The 19,885-nt window shown below is 57.6% G+C and overlaps 1 protein-coding gene across 4 annotated transcripts; it reads left to right on the top strand.

Annotated features, from left to right (window-relative positions):
* The first annotated feature begins 1,856 nt into the window (after positions 1-1,856).
* EVI5L (ecotropic viral integration site 5 like) lies at positions 1,857-19,194 on the top strand. Of its 4 annotated transcripts, XM_069881563.1 has the most exons (20): positions 1,857-1,930; positions 6,287-6,487; positions 7,190-7,379; positions 7,537-7,761; positions 8,563-8,637; positions 9,038-9,163; positions 9,718-9,861; positions 9,998-10,087; positions 10,334-10,431; positions 10,539-10,599; positions 11,564-11,617; positions 12,823-12,855; positions 13,636-13,776; positions 13,990-14,118; positions 14,607-14,747; positions 14,966-15,118; positions 15,542-15,688; positions 16,240-16,335; positions 16,426-16,521; positions 17,854-19,194. In XM_069881563.1, exons 2-20 carry the CDS (start codon positions 6,339-6,341, stop codon positions 18,043-18,045), a joined length of 2,340 nt encoding a protein of 779 aa, XP_069737664.1. In that variant the 5' UTR covers positions 1,857-1,930; positions 6,287-6,338; the 3' UTR covers positions 18,046-19,194. The 4 variants fall into 4 exon arrangements, with proteins under 4 accessions (XP_069737664.1, XP_069737665.1, XP_069737667.1 ...); XM_069881564.1 differs by lacking the exon at positions 12,823-12,855; XM_069881566.1 differs by lacking the exon at positions 16,426-16,521.
* The last annotated feature ends 691 nt before the right edge of the window (positions 19,195-19,885 follow it).

Here is a 19,885-nt window from a genome sequence, read left to right as displayed (position 1 = left end):
CACAGATGTGCCCCGGGAAGAGCGAACACAGCTGAAAGCTGAATGACCCTCACTCCGGTTCCCCTGCTCTCAGGACAAGCAGCTTCCTCTTTTTGACCGATTTCCCCTTTTTCGATCCTGAATTTAGGGGAAGTCAAGGCCAAACTTCTCCCCCCAGGGTGGCCGCCCGTGCCCTTCGGGCTCCAGCCCTTTCCAAGTGGCAACGGAGCTGGGTTTGGGTGGAAACACTGTGGACGTTGCCTGTGAGCTCTCGACGAAGCATGTGGCTTGTCCTGGAGCCGTGGGAGAGGTTGAAAACAACCCAGGATGGGACTTCTTAAGCTGGAAGAACTGAAAATGGAGATAAGAGGCGAAGAGAGGACCGGTAGGACTCTTGGTGTCCCTATACCCTTATGCCTGGGGATGGAGGGACACTAGATGTCCCCATATCGCCCTCCCTGGAGACAGAGGGACTCTCAGTGTCCCCATATCGCCCTCCCTGGGGACAGCAGGGGACAGCAAGACTCTCAGCATCCCCAGATCCACATCCTTGGGGATGGAGGGTCTCTCGATGTCCCCACATCCCCCTCACCTGGGACATCTCCTCACTCTTGTCCCTGGGGACATCCCCAATGCCCCCCAAGCCCCTGCCCCTGGGGAACTGGGGGTTCCAGTGCCCCCCTGGCATTGCTGGGGTCCCCCAGCGCCCCAGGCCCTGGATCCCTGAGTCACTAGGGACCACTGTAACTCCCACTTCTAGAGACCTGGGATCCCCATTATCCCCATCCCTGGGATCCCAGGAGTTCCCAGTGTCTCCATTTCTGGACTCATAGGGGATGGGGAACCTTGGGCACCCCAGAACCCTCATCCCTGAGGACTGGAAACCCCAACACCCAGGCTGTGACACTGCCCCAAATACTCCACCACAGAGCTGCCATCAACTCATCCATGACCCATTTTGGGGGGGGGGGGCTCCCTATCATCTCCCATCAACCAATAAGAGCCCCTCATCTCCCCAGGGAGGTGGGACCAGCCACCTGCGACACCTTCAGCTGAAAAAGATTCCTTCAGCTGGTCAGGTTTGAGCAGGTCTGTAGAGGACACAAAGCTGAGCAGTGCAGTTGTCACCCCAGAAGGATGGGATGGTGTCCAGTGGGACCACATGAACCTCATGAGGTTCAACAAGGTCAAGGTCCTGCACTTAAGTTGGGGCCATCCTTGGTTTCAATGCAGGATGGGGGGTGGTGTGATTGAGAGCAGCCCCCAAGGAGAAGGATTTGGGGTGCTGGGGGAGGAGAACCTGAACATGAACCAGCAACATGCGCGGAACTGAATGGCTTTGGGGTCCCTTCCAGCCCAACCCACTCAAGGATTTGGGGTGGAACTGGATGGCTTTGGGGTCCCCTCCATCCCAACCCACTGAAGGATTTGGGATGGGACTGGATGCCTCTGGTGTCCCTTCCAGCCCAACCCATCGAAGGATTTGGGATGGGACTGGACGGCTTTCGGGTCCCCTCCATCCCAACCCACTGCTTGATGACAAGGGGCGGGGCTCGTTGCCCTCTCCTGTCATCCCGGTGCCGCTCCAAGCGCGCTCTGGCCGCCCATTAGCCGCTCTGGCTGTCAATCACCCCCGCTCCCACTGCCATTGGCTGCTCGCCCGCTGGGCCCGCCCCCGCAGGCGGAAGCGTCTCCTTGTCTCCCATTGGCTGTGCCTCTCGTCCATCAAGCCCCTCGCGCCCTCCTATTGGCTGAGGCGCGAGCCGGGCCGGGGCCTCGCGCGAGGCCCGCGCGCTGATTGGCCGCGGGGCGGGGCCGCCTGTCAGTCAGCGGCTGCCGGGGCGGCGGCGGCGCCTCCCGCGTCCCCGATGGCGGCGGCGGGGCCCGCGCCTCCCGCTCGGCTCCGGGAGGGGGGGGCGCGCCCCGGGGCCCCCCCGGGCGGCCCTCGCAGGTAGGGGGGCCCCCTCAGGAATGGGGGGCACGGGGGGCGGCTCCTTAGGAATGGGGGACGTGAGGCGGGGGCTCCATATGAATGGGGGGGGCTCCTTCCCTATGAATGGGGGACAAGGAGGGGGCTCCATGTGAATGGGGGGGCTCCTTCCATGTGAATGAGGGACACGGGGGGGCCTCCTTATGAATGGGGGGGCTCCTTCCCTATGAATAGGGGACACGGGGGGGGCTCCTTAGGAATGAGGGGGCTCCTTCCCCATGAATGGAGGACACAGGGAGGCTCTTTATGAATGGGGGGGGCTCCTTCCCTATGAACGGGGGACAAGGAGGGGGCTTCATGTGAATGGGGGGGCTCCTTCCCTGTGAATGAGGGACACGGGGAGGCTCCTTAGGAATGAGGGGGCTCCTTCCCCGTGAATGGGGGACACGGGGGGGGCTCCTTATGAATGGGAGAGCTCCTTCCCTATGAATAGGGGACACGGGGGGGGCTCCTTAGGAATGAGGGGGCTCCTTCCCTATGAATGGGGGACAAAGAGGGGCTCCTTATGAATGGGGGGGCTCCTTCCCTGTGAATGGGGAACACGGGGGGGGTCCTTATGAATGGGGGGCTCTTTCCCTGTGAATGGGGGGGGATGGAGAGGGCTCCTTCCCTAAAGGTGGTGGGAGAATTGGGGGTGACACCCCCTCCACCAAGAGGGAGGGGGAGAATTAGACAAAGCCCCCCCCCATGCTATGTTGAGGGAGTGATGCTGAGAGCATCATTTGAGGATAAACACACACACCCCTGCCAGTTTAGGGGGGGTAACTGGGGTTCCTCCCCCAAATCGGGGGGTAATTAGTGGTTCCCCTGTTTCTAGGGGTACTGGGATAATCTCCCCTCTAGATGTGGGGGCAACTGGGGGATCCCCCCCTGGGCTATAGGGTAACTGGGAGTTCCGCCCTCCCCAAGACTTTAGCGTAACAAGGTCCCCCCGAAGGCAACTGGGGGTTTGACCCCCCCATACTGGGTAACTGGGGCTGTACGGGGGGGGGGGGCGGGCATTGGAGGTGCCTTCACACGATAGAAGGGGACATAGAGGGGGTCCCTCTCCCTCCATTCCCCCCCCCTTTTTGTCCCCCTCCCCATTGCTGCACCCCCGTGTGCAAAGAGGGTGTTACCCTTGCTTTCTTTTTCCCTTAAAATCATGAGGTTTTGGTTAAAATACAGAAGGGGGGGGGATGTCTGCAGGAGGGAACTGGCCCCCATCTCAGCTTCGTCCCCTAAATGTCATTTACTCGGGGGGTGTGGGTGTTTATCATGATTTTTGCTCCACTGGGACAATTCCCATCAAATTGTGGGATTTTCCTCCCAAAATTCCTCTTCTTTTTGATTTTTTCCCCCTTTTCTGCTGGTTTTCTGTCAATCAAGGCTTTACCAGCAGTGTTTAATACCTGCTGCCACCGGCAGCCTGGATGAGGGAAAAATACTACCCTATTTTTTTGGAAAAAACCTAACTCTCCCAGTTTGGGGCTTATTTCACGCAATTTAGGGCTGCAAAAAAACTCAAAAATTGCCACTGAAGTGGCATTTGGGGGAGTTTTTCCCCCAGAAAAACCATTTGGAAATGTGGCTTTGTTGCCAGCACCGTGAGGAGAACAGTTTCCTTGCTCCATTTTGGTGTTGAATACAATTTTCATCAGATTTTTGGGTGGGTTTGGGTCGGTTTTAACCCTGGTGGCGTTTTGGGGGGGTTTAGCTTCAAATTTCACCTACTTCATCCTCACCTTCATCAAAACTTGCAGTTTTTAAACCCATTTTTATCTGTTTTCTGCCTCTTTTCCGGGTGCTGGGAAAATTGGAGAACATCCTGCTGGACTATTGGTGGTTGACTCCATTTTATTTTGTCTTTTTCACCTCCTTTTGCATGTTCATAACTGAGATTTCTGGCAAATTGGCTAATTTTGGATGGTTTGTAGTTGATGGAAAGGAGAGTCTCTACCTGGCGCTGCCAAAAATTCCTGGGATTGAATCCCTGCTTTGAGGAACTTTTTAGAGGAGGCGAAGGAGCTGCAGGAAAAAAGGTGGAAACGGTTCAGAAACGTGGTAAAAATTGGGCCAAAAAAAGGCAGAAAACGACACTGGGAGACGCTGAGAAAGCAGCATCGGAGACGCTGTGAAAATGGGATGGAAAAGGTGCAAAATGACAGAGAGACACTGCAAAAAAGGGGGAAGAAAGGCGTAAAATGGGGGGAGAAGGGTGGAAAAGGTATAGAACAGAGGAAAGGGGGAAGACAAAGAAGTGGAAGCATAGAATGGGGTGGAAAGTGAGGTAGAAAGGGCATAAAATGGGGAGAAAGAGGAGTAAAATGGGGTAGAAAAGGCATAAAACGGAGGAAACAGGGTAAAACAAGGAGCAAGAAGCATAGAATGGGTCAGAAAGGGCATAAAATGGGGCAGAAATGGTGTGAAACGAGGCAGAAAGGGTGGAAAACGAGGTGGAAAGGTGGGAAGTAGGGCAGAAGGGGTGGAAGAGGCACAAAACGAGCCGGAAGAGGCATAAAACGAGCCAGAAGAGGCACAAAATGGGGCAGAAAGGTGGAAAACAGGGTGGAAAAGGCATAAAAGGGGATGGAAAAGATATAAACTTGGGGGAAAGGCATAAAATGGTGTGGAAGAGGCATAAAGATGATTCCCCCCTTCACAAATGGGCTGAAACTGGGAGCGGACGAGCCCCTTTTGGGGCCGATTCCCTCCCCTTGGCTGCCTTTCCAGAACCATTTCCAGCCTTTTTTCCCCCAATTTCCTCAGCGCCTTTGACAACCGCCCCGAACTTTTCTTTTTTTCCTTCCAAATTCAAGAGTTTTCAGCAAATTTTGCCACCCGACACCTCGCAATGACACAAGAACCCTGCAACAACAACGGCCGCCGCCTCCTTCTCCCCCTGCAACCCCGGAAAACCACCGTTTCACCCCAAAAACCCATTGAAAAACTACGACTTGCCTTGATTTTTCCATTCCCACCTGTCTTTTCTGCATCCAATCCTCAACATTACCCTTTTCCACCCTCATTTTTGGGTTGAAATCACGCAATTCGTCCCCCCCATGCTCATCCACGTGTGATTGTTGCTTTATTCCCCCCGGCATCGCTGTGGGGATGCGTATTTCCCTAAAAAAAAAGCCATTTCAGGCCATTGCTCTGCCCCGTTGAACCCGGTTTAATCAATAACTTATGATTTTGCAGCAAAGCCGCCGAAAGCGCTCGTTGGTTTTGTCATTAGATCAGTATTTTTGGTGAAATCAGCCCAATCTCTCAAGGAAATATTAATTAAATCAGATAAATTAACAGCTTTCCTGGAGACGACGGCGCTGCCGGACGAGCCCCATCCCAGAACAGGCAGAAATGGGCAGAATTAAATATAATTAAGGCTTTTTTATCCCCCTCCCTTGGTATAAAATTCCCTCCTTAATGAGCAAATTCCGTTAACGATTGACCCGGTTCTTCCCGCTCCGTTAAATTTTGCTGCTGTGGGAAAACCAAACAACATGGAATTTTGCCCCATTCCTTCGTTGCTGTCATTTTGCTGCATCAGCTTGTTTCCCCCTCATTAAAAAAAATGGGTTGAAAACCTGGATTTTTTTGTTAAAAGCACCTTGATTTATAGTTTAATCCACACAAATTAAGCCCAGATCGGGGAAATAGCACATTCCCGGCGCTTCCTGCAGGCACTGCTGCTTTTTCCCTCTTCCCTCTGCTTTCTTCGTGCACAGCAGCAGCATTTTTTCACCAAAATGAGCGTTTTTCAGTCCAGAAAAGGTTGGAGTTGCCTCGAGGGCTCCCAGTCCCTGTGGATCCTCCAGGAAATCCCTGTCAGAGATGCCCCATAAAGGCCTTTTTTTTGCAGCACCCCTCAACTCCCCACTTTCCACCCCATTTCTGCCAGTCCCTGCAATCCCAAACCAGGATTTATTCCTCCCTAGGGAAGCATTTTTCCCTAAAAAAACCCCAAAATCAGCAAACTGGGTGACTTCAGCCCCTGAAGCGAATTCACAGCGAGGATAGTGTCCTGTAAATCCTCTCTTCCCACATTTCCTTCCCGAAACAAGGGTTAATTTGGCGTTAATTCCAGGTTTTAGGCTGATTTGATTTGGCTCATTGCGAGCAAACTCCGGATGGTGCGCTTAGACCCGGCTTGGTGGGAAAAACTGGGTTTAAATTCAGGTTTTGGGGGGGGGAATTAAGTGAATATCACCGTGGGATGCCAACCAAGCAATGCTCGCATCCCAATTCCCATCAGATGAACCCAAATGGGGAGATTTTAAAGGGAATTGCAGCACGTGGTGAGAAGGGAAAGACGGGAATTGCATCCTGCTCTTCCAGGTGAGACCTCGGAATCCTTGCGGAGTCGGCGCGTTGCCGCACCCCCCCTGCCATGGCTTCACCGGCCGTCAGCCCCGATTCCTCGTCCCACGAAGCCCTCTCGTCCGTCAACTCGGCGCCGGCGTGTTCGCCCACCTCCGACTCGGAGAACCTCAGCCCGGATGAGCTGGAGCTGCTGGCGAAGCTGGAGGAGCAGAACCGGTGAGCGAGTGCCGGTCGAGAGCATTCAGACCTTTTTTATCCCCCTTTTGATTCAAATCATTCGCTTAAACTCAAAGGTGCCGGACGACACCGAGCTGCTCTTCCAACAAGTCGTTCTGGCCAGGATGAAAACACTCTGGTTTAGGATTTACCATGAAATGCTTGAGTTGGAAGGGACCTCAAAGCCCATCCAGTTCCACTTCCTGCCGTGGCGACACCTCTCACTGGATGTGGTTGCTCCAAGCCCCATCCAACCTGGCCTTGGACACCTTCAGCACCTGTTTTATCTTAACATGTGGCTTAAATGATCTTCACGGAGTAGAAACGCGACCATTGGTCAAGTGGTCGCCCTTTGCTTTGCCAATAGAGTCTCATTTGGAGGTGAACGGCTGCGGTTTAACCGAAAAATTCATGGTTTGAGGAACACTGTGACCTTGTGTGTGACCAGTTCAAGTAAAATGGGATGGATTCATGGAGTCCTGGAATGGTTTGGGCTGGAAGGGACCTCAAAGCAGGGCAGGGACACCTCCCACTGGATCAGGGGCTCCAAGCCCCATCCAACCTGGCCTTGAACTCCTCCAGAGATGGGGCAGCCACTGCTTCTCTGGACAACCTGGGCCAGAGAAAAAGTCCTCCCCACTGGCTCCCCTGTAGCTCCTTCAGGTACTAGAATGTTTTTGGAGTTCTCTTGCTCTCCCACAGGCTGCTGGAGGCTGACTCCAAGTCGATGCGCTCCATGAACGGCTCGCGAAGGAACAGTGGCTCCTCCTTGGTCTCCAGCTCCTCAGCCTCCTCCAACCTCAGCCACCTCGAGGAAGACACCTGGATCCTCTGGGGCCGCATTGTCAACGAGTGGGATGAGTGGAGGAAGAAGAAGGAGAAGCTGCTGAAGGTGAGAACGGAGCTTAATTTTTAGTTATACTCTAACACTCTTGCCAAAATCTGCTCCAACCTTCCCTGTGGTGGGACAGGACGTCTCCCTGTCCACAAGGACCTTCACCGTCCTCTCCAAACCCATTCTCTCGGGTCTTTGATCCATTTTTCCGCAGGAGCTCATCCGCAAAGGTATCCCCCACCACTTCCGTGCCATCGTCTGGCAGCTGCTCTGCAGTGCCACCGACATGCCCGTCAAAAACCAATACTCAGAGCTGCTCAAGATGTCCTCGCCGTGTGAGAAGCTCATCCGAAGGGACATCGCTCGCACTTACCCAGAGCACGAGTTCTTCAAGGGACAGGACAGCCTGGGCCAGGAGGTGCTCTTCAACGTCATGAAGGTAAGGTCTTCCATCGAGCGGCACTGGCTCCTGGCCGCAGCCCAGACTTCACTTCCGCTTTTGGAGCTGTTTGAACTGGGTATTAATTTTTGATGGGTTTGGTTTCCACTACAAACTCTTGGAGCATCGGTTCACACAGCAGGACAACCCTTTTGTCACAAAAGGACCTTGTTCCCCATCCATCACAGATCCCTTTTTTTCCTCATGAGTCCTCAATTAAGACACAAACAGTTCGAGTAATTTCGAGTCTAAATTCAAGCATGGAGCAACATTGTTGTTGTCAACCAAAACAAAGCTGGTTTTGATCATAGAATCGTGGAATGGGTTGGGTTGGAAGGGACCTCAAAGCCCATCCAGTTCCACCCCTGCCGTGGGGACACCTCCCACTGAATCAGGGGCTCCAAGCCCCATCCAACCTGGCCTTGAACACCTCATCTAAAACTGTTCCAATGGTTCCATCTCCTCCTCATGTTGTGGATTCCAGAACTGGACACAGGGCTCCAGGTTTGGTCTCCCCAGAGTGGAGCAGAGGTGCTGAATCTCCTCCCTCACCCTGCTGGCCACTGTTCTTCTGATGCAGCCCAGGACATGGTCGACCTTCTTGGCTGTTGCTGGCTCACGTGGAGCTTCTCCTCCCCCAGTACCCCAAGTTCTTCTCCACAGGGCTGCTCCCAATCACATTGTCCCCCAGCCTACGTGCTGTGGTCAAGGCCGTTGGCCTTCCATGGGAATCGGGAGTGGTGGCCCAGCCAGTCCCCTTGCTCACACATGGATTTGGCTTGCTTTGTCTCCTCCTTCCAGGCCTATTCACTAGTGGACAGAGAGGTTGGATACTGCCAGGGCAGTGCCTTCATCGTGGGACTGCTGCTCATGCAGGTTTGTGATGACGCCAGGGTGAGGAGGAGCTGCTGGTGGGTTTTTAACACCTTCTGGAGAGACCTGGTAGAATGGGATTGGAGAATCCCATTTTCCTTGACCCTGAGGAACAAAGTGGGCTGGTTTCCACCATCCCCACATGCTCGTTCCCATCATCCCACTCCCTCCTGATGGATTTAAAATGCTTCATTCACGGTCTCCTTCACCTGGGGACGGCTCCCGGTACATCCCATCCCATCCCATCCCATCCCATCCCATCCCATCCCATCCCATCCCATCCCATCCCATCCCATCCCATCCCATCCCATCCCATCCCATCCCATGATAAGGTGATGGAACGAAGAAAGAGAAGCTTCCAGCAGAATTTTAAGGAGGAACTCCTGTCCCTTTGGGTCTCCAGATGCCAGAGGAAGAGGCCTTCTGCGTCTTTGTCAGGCTGATGCAGGAATACCGCCTCCGGGAGCTCTTCAAACCCAGCATGGCCGAGCTGGGGCTCTGCATCTACCAGTTCGAGTACCTACTGCAGGTGGGCACCACCCTCACCGCTCCAGAACACTTGGAGGGGTGAGATCTGCTGGCAAGAGCCAGAGGACAAGGACAGGGAGAGGGAGGAGGGAGGTGGCAGCTCTTGGGAGGAATGGATTCATCCAGTGGGCTCTTGTTCAGCGACACGGAGATCCTGGGGGAGTTTGTGAGGTGCCCTGAGGAGCATCCATGATTCCTCAAGGGTTTGACCCCTAGGATGTCCATGGACACCCTAGGGCTTCCATAAGATCCCAGGACACCTCCATGAGATGCTCCTGGGCCCATTCATGGGGCACCCAAAGGGACCATCCATAAGATGCTCTGAGGGACATCTATGAGACACCCAAAGGGACCATCAGTGAGACCTCAAGGACTATCCACGGAGACAGCTATGGGACCATCCACAAGCCCACCCTCAGAGGACCTTCCATGATACCCCTCAGGGACCTCCACAAGACCTCGTGGACCTGTTCAAAGCTCATCCACTACAAATGACCCCAAAAAACCACCCACCATGCCCTGTTTCTCTTCCATTTCTCCATTTCTTGCACCCAGGAGCAGCTGCCGGAACTGAACATCCACTTCCGCTCGCAGAGCTTCCTCACTTCCATGTATGCCTCGTCCTGGTTCCTCACCCTCTTCCTCACCACCTTCCCTCTTCCAGTGGCCACACGGGTCTTTGACATCTTCATGTACGAGGTAACGGGACCACAACCACGTTTCCCACCTGGATGTGGAAATGTTCTTCCCCACACCAGCTGGTCTGGTGTTGGGGAGAAGATCCTCAAACCCTGGGTGAGAAAGGTGTGTGGTCAAGCACAGACCCTTCCTGCAGGGGCTGGAGATCGTCTTCCGTGTGGGAATGGCCCTGCTGCAGTTCAACCAGGCTGAGCTCATCCAGCTCGACATGGAGGGCATGTCCCAGGTACGTACTGGTGGATTTGGGGCTGGATTAGTCCAACAGGGGACGTGTTTTGGGATGGGTTTGTCCAACGGGACATGTTTTGGATTGGATTTGTCCAACGGGACATGTTTTGGGATGGATTTAGCCCCACGTTTAGTGTTCCTGGGCAGGTTTCTCCCAGCAGAATGTGTTTGGAGACCACTCTATCCAACAGACCCTACTTTGGGGCTGGTTCCTCTGTTTCATGGCCGATTTCTGCCCCGACAGTACTTCCAGAAGGTGATCCCACACCAGTTCGACAGTTGTCCCGACAAACTCATCCTCAAGGCCTTCCAGGTCAAGTACAACCCCAAGAAGATGAAGAAGTGAGATGGGTTCCTGGGCTTGAGTGGGGTCCCACAGCCGTGGGCTGCAAGACCAGGGGATCTGGTCCCCATCCTCGTGTCCCAACCTGTCTCCTTGTCCCAACCAGGCTGGAGAAGGAATATGCCGCCATCAAGAACAAAGAGATGGAGGAGCAGATCGAGATCAAGGTGAGGCGGGTCAAGTGGTGGCATCCTGGGGTGGCTTGAGCCATCCTCATGGCCACTTAGCCCATCCCTGAGGCCATCTAGACCATCCTGGAGCCACTTTGGCCCATCCCAGGGTCACTTGACCCATTCCCAGAGCCATCTGAGTAATTCTGGGATGGCTTAGCCCGTCCCTGGGGCCAGCTAGACCACCCTGGGGCCACCATGACCCATCCCAAGGCCATTTCAGGGGTCTGCAAGGTCATTTGGCCTTTCCTCAGAGCCACGTAAACTGTCCCCAGGGCCACTTTGTCCCATCTTCAGGATTGTTTGAGCCATCAAGGGCCATTTTCACCCACCCTCAGGACCATTTACCCCATCCCTAAGGCCATTTAAGGTGTCCCCAAGGACCACTTAGGCCATTCTGGGGCCACCTGGCCTGTCACAGAGCAGTTTGAGCCATAAAAGACCATTTTCACCCATCCTTGGGGACATTTACCTCATTCCTGGGGGCATCTAAGCCATCCTGAAGCCATCTAGGCCATCTTGGGGCCACCATCACCCATCTCAGGGCCATTTAAACCATCCCCAGGGCCATTAAGCCACCCCAGGACCACATTATCCCATCTTCAGGACCATTTGAACTATCGAGGGCCACTTTCACTCATCCCTGGGGACATTTGATGCATCCCTGGGGCCATCTAGACCATCCTGGAGCCACCATGACCCATTCCAGCTCCATTTCTGGTGTCCCCAAGGCCATTTAAGCTTACCCTGAGGTCATTCAAGCCACCCCAGTGCCACTTTGTCCCATCTCCAGGATGGTTTGGGCCATCCCGTGGCCACTAGACCCATTTGGGGAGAACTCAGCACATATCCAGGGCCACATTGTCCTTATGTCCCAGTGTTCCCAGGCTCGGGGACCTCCCCAGGGACATCAAAACCCCCAGTGGGGCTTTACTCCTCCCCATTTTTCTCCCCCCACCAGCGGCTCCGCACTGAGAACCGCCTGCTCAAACAGCGCATCGAGACCCTTGAGAAGGTGAGCCCCACGACCCACACCTCAAAATGTCCCCTGGAGCACCCCAAAACCCACCTGGAGAACCCAAAATGTCCCCTGGAGCACCCCAAAAACTGCCTGGAGAACCCCAAGACTCCTTTGGAGCAGCCAAAAGGTCCTCTGGAATGCCCACAACTTTGGAGTATGCAGAAAATCCCCTGGAGCACCCCAAAACTCCCTTGGAGCACCTCAAAACTTCCCAGAGGGACCCCAGACGTCCCTTGGAGTATCCCAAACATCCCTGGGAGAACCCCAAATGTCCCCTGGAGCACCCAAGATGTCCCAAGGTCACCCAAAATGTGCCCTGGAACACCCCAAAACCCGCTTGGAGCACCCAAAACATCTCCTGGTGCACCAAACCTCCCCCCAGAGCACCCAAAATCCACGCAGAGCACTTCAAAATGTCCCTTGGAGCACCCCAAAACCTATCTGGAGCACCCAAAACTCCCCTGTATGGCCCAAAATGTCCCCCTGCAGCACCCAAAAGATATCCTAGAGCACCCAAAACTCCTTTGGAGTACCCAGAACATCCCCTGGAGCACTCCAAAAACCTCCTAGAGGCACCCCAAATGTCCCTTAGAGAACCCTGAATGTCCCCCCCTGAGCACCCCAAAACCCTATGGGGTACCCAAAATGTCCCCTGGTCACCCCAGCCTCACCTGGAGCATCCAAATTGTGCCCTGGAACACCCCGGATTCCCCCTGGAGCTCCCCAAAACCCATGTGGAACACCCACAACCCCCAAAACCCACCTCGAGCACCAAAAACTTCCTCTGGAGAGCCCACAAACCCCGCCTGGAGCACCCAAACTCCCCTGGAGCACCCACACCACCACCTCCCAGAGCCCCCAGCACCCATGGGTGCAACTCCCCAAGTCCCAAATCCCCCCTGGAGCACCATTTTGGTGCAAAATCTGGAGATTTCTGTCCAGCAAGTGGCTTCTTTGTCGTTTTCCCAACCAAGGAGGTAGAAAACGCTCAGTTTTAGGGCCAAAGACTCCCCATGCCTTCGTTTTCTGCCCTGGAATGGGGATAAAAGGGCCACAAATCGTTGGAAAACACCCCAAAACGGGGAGCAGGGCTGCACCGGAAGGTCGCTGGGTGCCTCCGCTCGTGGTTTCTCTCGCTGCTTCCTCTGCTTCTCCTCTCACTGCTCCTCTCTCCTCTCTCCTCTCCGCGGCGGCCGCAGGAGAGCGCGGCTCTCGCCGATCGCCTCATCCAGGTAGTGTCAAAAATGGCTATTTTTTTCCTCCTTTTCCTTCATTTTCGCCTTTTTCTTCTCCGTTTTTGGTTTTTATCCTCATTTCGGGGAAGATTCACCCCTTTTTCTTGCTTTTCTGGAGGCTCACGAGCACCTTTTGGGGTGGAAATGGGAGGTTTGGGGGCTTGGTGGCAACGGGGGGGGGTGGTTTGGTGGCATTTGGTGACAAGGACACGGGCAAACTTGGGGGAAAGCCTCCGTTTTGGTGAGTTTGAAGGAAATAGGTGGGGTCGAAGTGGGAGGTGGCAGGGACATAGCAGCTTGGAGGGGAGAAGTGGCCTGGTGTCACCTCCTTGTCTTCAATGTCACCTCCCACGAGGCTGGTGTCACCCCTCTCATCCCCAGATGTCCCTGGTGTCACCCACCAGCGGGCCAGCAGCACTCTGGTGTCACCCCCCCTCATTCCCAATGTCACCCATCACAGTGTTCCTCTGATGTCACCCTCCCTTGTCCTCAGTGTCACCTCCTTGTCCCCAGTGTCCCCTGCCATAGGGCTGGTGTCTCCTCCTTGTCCTCAGTGTCCCCTGCTATAGGGCTGATGTCACTCCCCAGAGCTGGTGTCACCTTCTCATCCTCAGTGTCACCTACTCGTCCTCAGTGTCACCTCCCATGAGGCCAGCGTCACCCCTTTGCCCCCTCTGGTGTCCCCCCGTGTCCCCACCACCACCGCCCCCCTCCCAGTGCTGCGCTGTGGGGTGGACCGGGAGCTCTGTGCGGTGACGATGTCCCTGCTGTCCCCAGGGCCAGGTGACGCGGGCACAGGAGGCGGAGGAGAACTACATCATCAAGCGGGAGCTGGCGGTGGTGAAGCAGCGCTGCACCTCGGCCACCGAGAACCTGCAGCGCGCCCAGACCACCATCCGTCAGCTGCAGGACCAGCAGGTCCGTGTCCCCGAGGGTCCCCAGGGGTCCCCAGGGGTCCCCATCGTCCACACGCATCCCCTTTCCAATTCATGCAGCCTGAAGTTGGGTGGTGGGGACAAGGGACAGGGGGTGGTGCCACCATCATGGACAAGGTTGGGTGGTGGGGACAGGGGACAAGGAGCAGGGGACAGGGGTCACGCGCTGTTGGTGACATCTTGAGGATGATGGCAGGGGAACCCACGCTTCAGCGAGGAGTTTGTCACCCACCTGGAGACGGAGCTGGAGCAGTCGCGGCTGCGGGAGAGCGAGACCCTGGGTGCCCTCAAGGAGATGCAGGATAAGGTCCTCGACATGGAGAAGGTGACGGGAAGACCTCGCAGACGTCACACCGGTGGCCTTGGGGATGGGGAGTGTCCTCGGGGATGGGGACAGCAGCCGTATGGGTGGCCCTGGGGATGGTCTCACAAACGGCCTTGGGGACAGGGATGGGCCTGATGTCCCCTGCCTCGGGGGATTCCCAGTGCCGTGTGTCCCTGGGGGATCTGCTGTCCCTACTGTCCCCTGCCATCTCGTCTCTGTGTCCCATGGATGAGCCTCTGGTGCCACCGCCCTGGGATGTCCCTGCAGTGGCTGCTGCACCCACCTCGGGGTGTCCCCGGTGACATCCAGCGCCGCTGTTCCAGGATGTCCCTGTGGTGTCTGGTGCCACCAATTCTGAGGTGTCCACGTCCAGTGCCACCACCCTGAGGTGTTCCTGGTGTCTGGTGCCACCACCCCGGGATGTCCCTGCCCCGGTGTGTCCCCACCAGCGTCCAGCATCCCCGCTGATGTCCCCCGTGTCCCTGCAGCGGAACAGCCTCCTGCCGGACGAGGACAACGTGGTGCGGCTGCAGGAGGAGCTGCAGGCGTTGGCTCTGCGCGAGGCTGAGGCCGTCAAGTCCCTGACAGAGCTGCAGCAGCAGGTGAAGGACCTCAGCGAGAGCTGGCAGGTGAGAACCAGGGTCCCATGCACACCTGGGTCCCCCCTGGACACCTGGGTCACCCTTTAGGTACCTGGATCTCCTCCTGGCCATCTGGGTCACCTCCTGGCCATCTGAGTCCCTTCTCCCAACATCTGGGTCCCCTCCTGGCCACCTGAGTCCCTTCTCCCAACATCTGGGTCCCCTCCTGGCCACCTGGGTGCCCTCCTCATGGCCCTGGGGTCCAGGCCGGCCGGGCAGGCGGGCGCTGGAAGGATTCTCCACGCCGGAGCAACGTCAACGCGCTGCAAGAGGCCGTGGTGGCAGCGCGGCTGCGGGAGGCTCAGGCCCAGGCCGAGCTGCGGGCGCTGCGCCAGCGGGTGCTGCAGCTAGAGACGCAGGTGAGAGCCCAGCTGCTTCCTGACCGGGTACTAGGGGCGCTCAACAGGGGGTACTGGGGCTGTGGGTGCTGAACTGGGTGTGCTGGGACCATCCCTGGGTGCGGACTGGGGGTTCTGGGATCATCCCTGGGTGCTGAACTGGGGATGCTGCAGCTGGAGACGCAGGATAGAGCCTGGGTCACATCCTGAGGGGGGTCTGGGGAGCTGGACTGGGGGTGCTGACCTGGAGGTGCTGGGACCATCCATGGGTGCTGAACTGGGGGTGCTGGGATCACCCATGGGTGCTGCAGCTGGAGATGCAGGATAGAGCCTGGATCACATCCTGACTAGGGGGCTCAACTAGGAGTACTGGGACTGTGGGAGCTGCGGGGGTGACAGGGAGGTGACAGAGGACAGGGAGGTGACAATTGTCCTTCCCCCCAGGGCCAGATCCAGCGCACGGTGCTGGGCCGCGCAGAGCAGACGTGCGCAGGGCTGCGGGAGCAGCTGCGACTGGCGGCGGCGCAGAGCAAGGGGCTGCAGGCGCAGCTGAGCGAGAGCCACCGCAAGCATGCCGAGGCCCAGTGCAAGGTGGGGACACCTTGGGGACAAGCCTGGGCCCTCCTGACACCTCCCAGGGGCACCCGTGTCCGCTGCCACCCCCTGTCCCATCCCATGGGGTCGCCCTCTCCACTTCTGAAGGGCCACAGGGTCCCCTCTCTTGGTGCCTCCGTGTCCCCTCCCTCGAGGTCCTGATGTCCCCTCCCTTGAGGTCCTGATGTCCCCTCCAACAAAGATCCCGTGTCCCCTGTACAAGGTCCCAGTGTCCCCTCCCTTGGTGTCCCTCCAACCCCATGGTGTCCCGGTGTCCTCTCCCTTGGTGTCTCCTTGTTCACTCTGAGAAGGTCCCAATGTCCCCTTCCTCGGTGTCTTCATGTCGCCTTCTTTGGGGTCTCGATGTCCCCTCCCACCGCGTCCCCTCGTCCCCTCCTTTGAGATCCTCAGGTCCCCTCCAGCGGGGTCACAATGTCCCCTCCCTTGGTGTCCCCACCTCCTACCACCCTCAGCGTCCCCCCAGCCTTGGGATGGGGTGAAGCCGCCCTTGGTGGGGGGTGGCAGTGGGGTGACATGAGTGTCCCCAGAGCAAGGAGGAGGTGATGGCCGTGCGGCTGCGCGAGGCAGACAGCATGGCAGCCCTGGCCGAGATGCGCCAGCGCGTCGCCGAGCTGGAGATCCAGGTGAGCAGGGATGGGGGGGACGAGGGGTGTGGGGGACAAGGGGACGGCGTGGGGGGACAAGGGGACCCGCTGACCCGCCCGCACCCGCAGAGGGAGGAGGGGATGATCCAGGGGCAGCTCAACCACTCGGACGCCGCCCAGTACATCCGCCAGCTGAAGGACCACATCGACGAGCTCAAGGCCGAGGTAAGGAGCCCACGGGTGCTGAGGCACCCATGTCCTGCACCCACAGGTGCTGAGAAACCCAAATCCTGTGCCCACAGGTGCTGAGAAACCCAAATCCTGCACCCACGGGTGCTGGGAAACCCAAATCCTGCGCCCACAGGTGCTGAGGGACCCAAATCCTGCACCCACGGGTGCTGAGGAACCCATGTTCTGCACCCATGGGTGCTGGGAAACCCAAATCCTGCACCCGCAGGTGCTGCAGGACCCACGCCCTGCACCCATGGGTGCTGAGGAACCTATGCTCTGCACCCAAGGGTGCTGATGAACCCCCATCCTGAACCTACAGGTGCTCAGGGACCCATATGCTGCACCCATGGGTGCTGGAGGCCTTGCACCCTGTACCTGGGGGTGCTGAGGAGCCCACGTTCTGCACCCACAGGTGCTGAGGAATCCACGTCCTAAACCCTCAGGTGCTGTGGGACCCACGTCCTGCACCCACAGGTGACACGGGACCCGTACCTAGCACCCACGGGTGCCACGGGTCCCCCTCAGGGTCCCTTCCCAGGGGGTGACAATGTACCCTGTCCCCCCACCCCGGGAAGGGTCCCCGATGTCCACAAGGCCAGGATGCCTCGGGGACAGGCGCTGAGCTGCTCGGTGCTGGTGCTGTGGGTGACATCCCCTCAGTGCTATCGGCGATGTCCCCACGGAGCTGCTGGCACGGGGACAGCTGGTGACGATGTCTCTCCATCTCTCCTCCCTCTTCTCCTTCTCTGCTGTCCCTTGTCCCCTTCTGTCCCTTCTCTTGTCCCTTTGTCCCCTCACTCCACTGCCTGTCTTGTCCTCCCCCCATCCCTTTGTCCTTCCTTGTCCCTTTGTCCCTTGTGTCCTTGTGTCCCCCATCCATGTTCCCTTGTCCCATGTCCCCTCCTCCCTTTCTTATTCCTCTTTGTCCTTGTCCCCTGGTTCTTTGTCCCTTGTCCCTGTGTCCCCATCACCTTGACTCCATCTTTTCCCCTTCATTCTGTGTCCCCTTGACACTCGTTCCCTTGTCCCATCACATTCCCATCCTGTGTCCCTTGTCCCCTTCCCTGTCCCTTTCCCCTTATTCTCGTGTCCCTTTGTCCCCATATCCCCATCCCTGTCCCTTCCCTTTCTTCTTGTGTCCCCTTGTCCCCATATCCCCATCCCCTTGCCGTGTCCCTTGTCTCCTTCTCTGTCCCCTTGTCCCCATCCCCTTATCCCATCGCTTTCCCTGTTCCCATGTCCTTTGTCTCCTTCTCTGTCCCCTCTCCTTGCCCCGCCACCCACCGTGTCCCCCTGTCCCCGTCCCCATGTCCCCTGTCCCCGCAGATCCGGCTGCTGCGGGGGCCGCTGGCCTTCGGGGCGGTGGGGCTGGGGACGCGCCTCGGGGACGAGGACTCGCTGGGTTCCTCCGATGAGGAGCTGCCGCCCTTCGCCCTGACCCATGGGGACATCGGGGACCTCGGGGACATGGGGGACAGCAGCGACAGCGAGACCGAGGGGGCACCCACGGCGCCATGACCCGCGGGGACCTCGGGGACATGGGGACAGCGGTGACAGCGAGACCGAGGGGCCACCTGGATCCGTGGGGACATTGGGAGCAGCGTGGGGGACAAGCAACGACAGCGAAGACCAAGGGGCCACCTTGGGGACCCATGGGGACATCGGGGATGCTGGGGACCTGCCAGCCCCCTGGCACCTGAGGGTACCCAGGGGATGCTGAGGGTGACACTGAGGACACCCGGGGACCCCACTGCACCTTGGAGCCGCGAAAGGGACACTGAGGGACATCCAGGGGCCCCCGTGCCACCCAGGGGATGTTGGAAGATAGAGGGACATCGGCAGCACCCAAGGGACACCAAGGGACATCGGCGGCACCCAGGGGACACTAAAGGACTCTTAAGGGACACCCAGGGTCCCCCCAGCACCCGGAGGACACTAAGGGAGATCTGTGCCACCCAGGGGACACCAGAGGCACCCGTGGGTACCGTTGCACCCAGGGGACACCGAGGGACACCCGTGGCACCCAGGGGCCATTGGAGGACACGGAGGGCCTCCTGTGGCACCCAGGGCTGGATCCAGGAGATCCTGGACCTGGGAGATCCTGGCACCACTGGATCTTGCACAGCTGGATCTGGGAGATCCCAGCAACCCGGGATCCTGCACAGCTGGATCCTGTATCTGAGAGAACCTGGCACCACTGGATCCCACACAGCTGGATCCTGGACCCAAGAGATCCTGGCATCACTAGGTCCCTGCACCACTGGATCCGGGCACCTCTGGGTCCCTGCACAGCTGGATCTGGGAGATCCCAGCACCGCTGGATCCTGCACAGCTGGATCCTGGATCCAAAAGAACCTGGCACTGCTGGATCCCACACAGCCAGATCCTGGATCCCAGAGATTCTGGCACCACTGGGTCCCTGCACAGCTGGATCCAGGAGATCCCAGCACCGCTGGATCCTGCACACGCAGGGTTCCTCGGATGTGATGGACCCTGGGCACAGCTGGATCCCCAGCACAGCTGGACCATGGATCATGGTTGGATCCTGTGCACAGCTGGATCCTCACCCTGGCCCCGGGGACCCCGACTCAACCGGATCCCAGACATGGGGGGTCCCGGCCCCGTCCTCGCTGTTTGTACAGAGAAATACAGAGCAACGGACCCAAACCACCTGCAATTCACCCCAAAAATCAGCCAGGATTCCCAAATCCCTGGGTTTGGCCTCAAAATGACCCTTTTGGGGCCCTAAAACCCCAGGAATTCAACCCAAAAAGAAGCTGCTGGGCCTCCAAATCCCCGGGAATTCACATTGACAAATCGCCTGGGACCTCAAAATGCCCCCACCCTGACCCCAAAACCACAGGAGTTCACCCCAAGAATCTGCTGGGGCTCCAAAATCCCCAAGATCGGCCCCTTTAGACCCCAAAACCCCAGGAATTCACCCCAAAATAGCTGCCCCACCCCCCCAGGGGCCCCAATAACCCCGGGAGGGGGTATTAATGCCTTTATTTTTGGGGGGCTGGGGGGGGCTCGGCTGCAGGTGCCTTCGAGGCGGAGCTTCTGAGCTGGGGGAACTGGGAGAGACTGGTGTCCTCCCAGTGCTCCCAGTTACCCCCCATCCCACCTGCCAGTGCTCCCAGTATCACTTTCCAGTGCCCTCCCAGTATGGCCAGTTACCCCCACCCCGAGTTCCCAGTGCTCCCCGCCACCTTCCAGTGCTCCCACTTACCCACCTGTCCCACCCCCCTGTTCCCAGTAATCCTTTCCAGTGCCCTCCCAGTATACTCAGTGCCCCCCAAGATCTCCATTTACGCCCCCATTGAGCTCCCAGTGTCCCCAACTGTCCCAGTACACCCCC

Source organism: Phaenicophaeus curvirostris, unplaced genomic scaffold (genome assembly GCF_032191515.1).
Source record: "Phaenicophaeus curvirostris isolate KB17595 unplaced genomic scaffold, BPBGC_Pcur_1.0 scaffold_51, whole genome shotgun sequence".
NCBI classification, from domain to species: domain Eukaryota; kingdom Metazoa; phylum Chordata; class Aves; order Cuculiformes; family Cuculidae; genus Phaenicophaeus; species Phaenicophaeus curvirostris.
Note: the sequence above shows the minus strand (reverse complement) of the source record. Positions and strands in the feature narration are given on the sequence as shown.

Coding starts and splice junctions, on each gene's coding strand:
- EVI5L (XM_069881563.1), top strand. CDS start 6,339: ATGGCTTCACCGGCCGTCAGCCCCGATTCCTCGTCCCACGAAGCCCTC. Junction 9,862..9,997: donor TTGACATCTTCATGTACGAG/GTAACGGGACCA, acceptor CCCTTCCTGCAG/GGGCTGGAGATCGTCTTCCG. Junction 16,522..17,853: donor TCGACGAGCTCAAGGCCGAG/GTAAGGAGCCCA, acceptor CTGTCCCCGCAG/ATCCGGCTGCTGCGGGGGCC.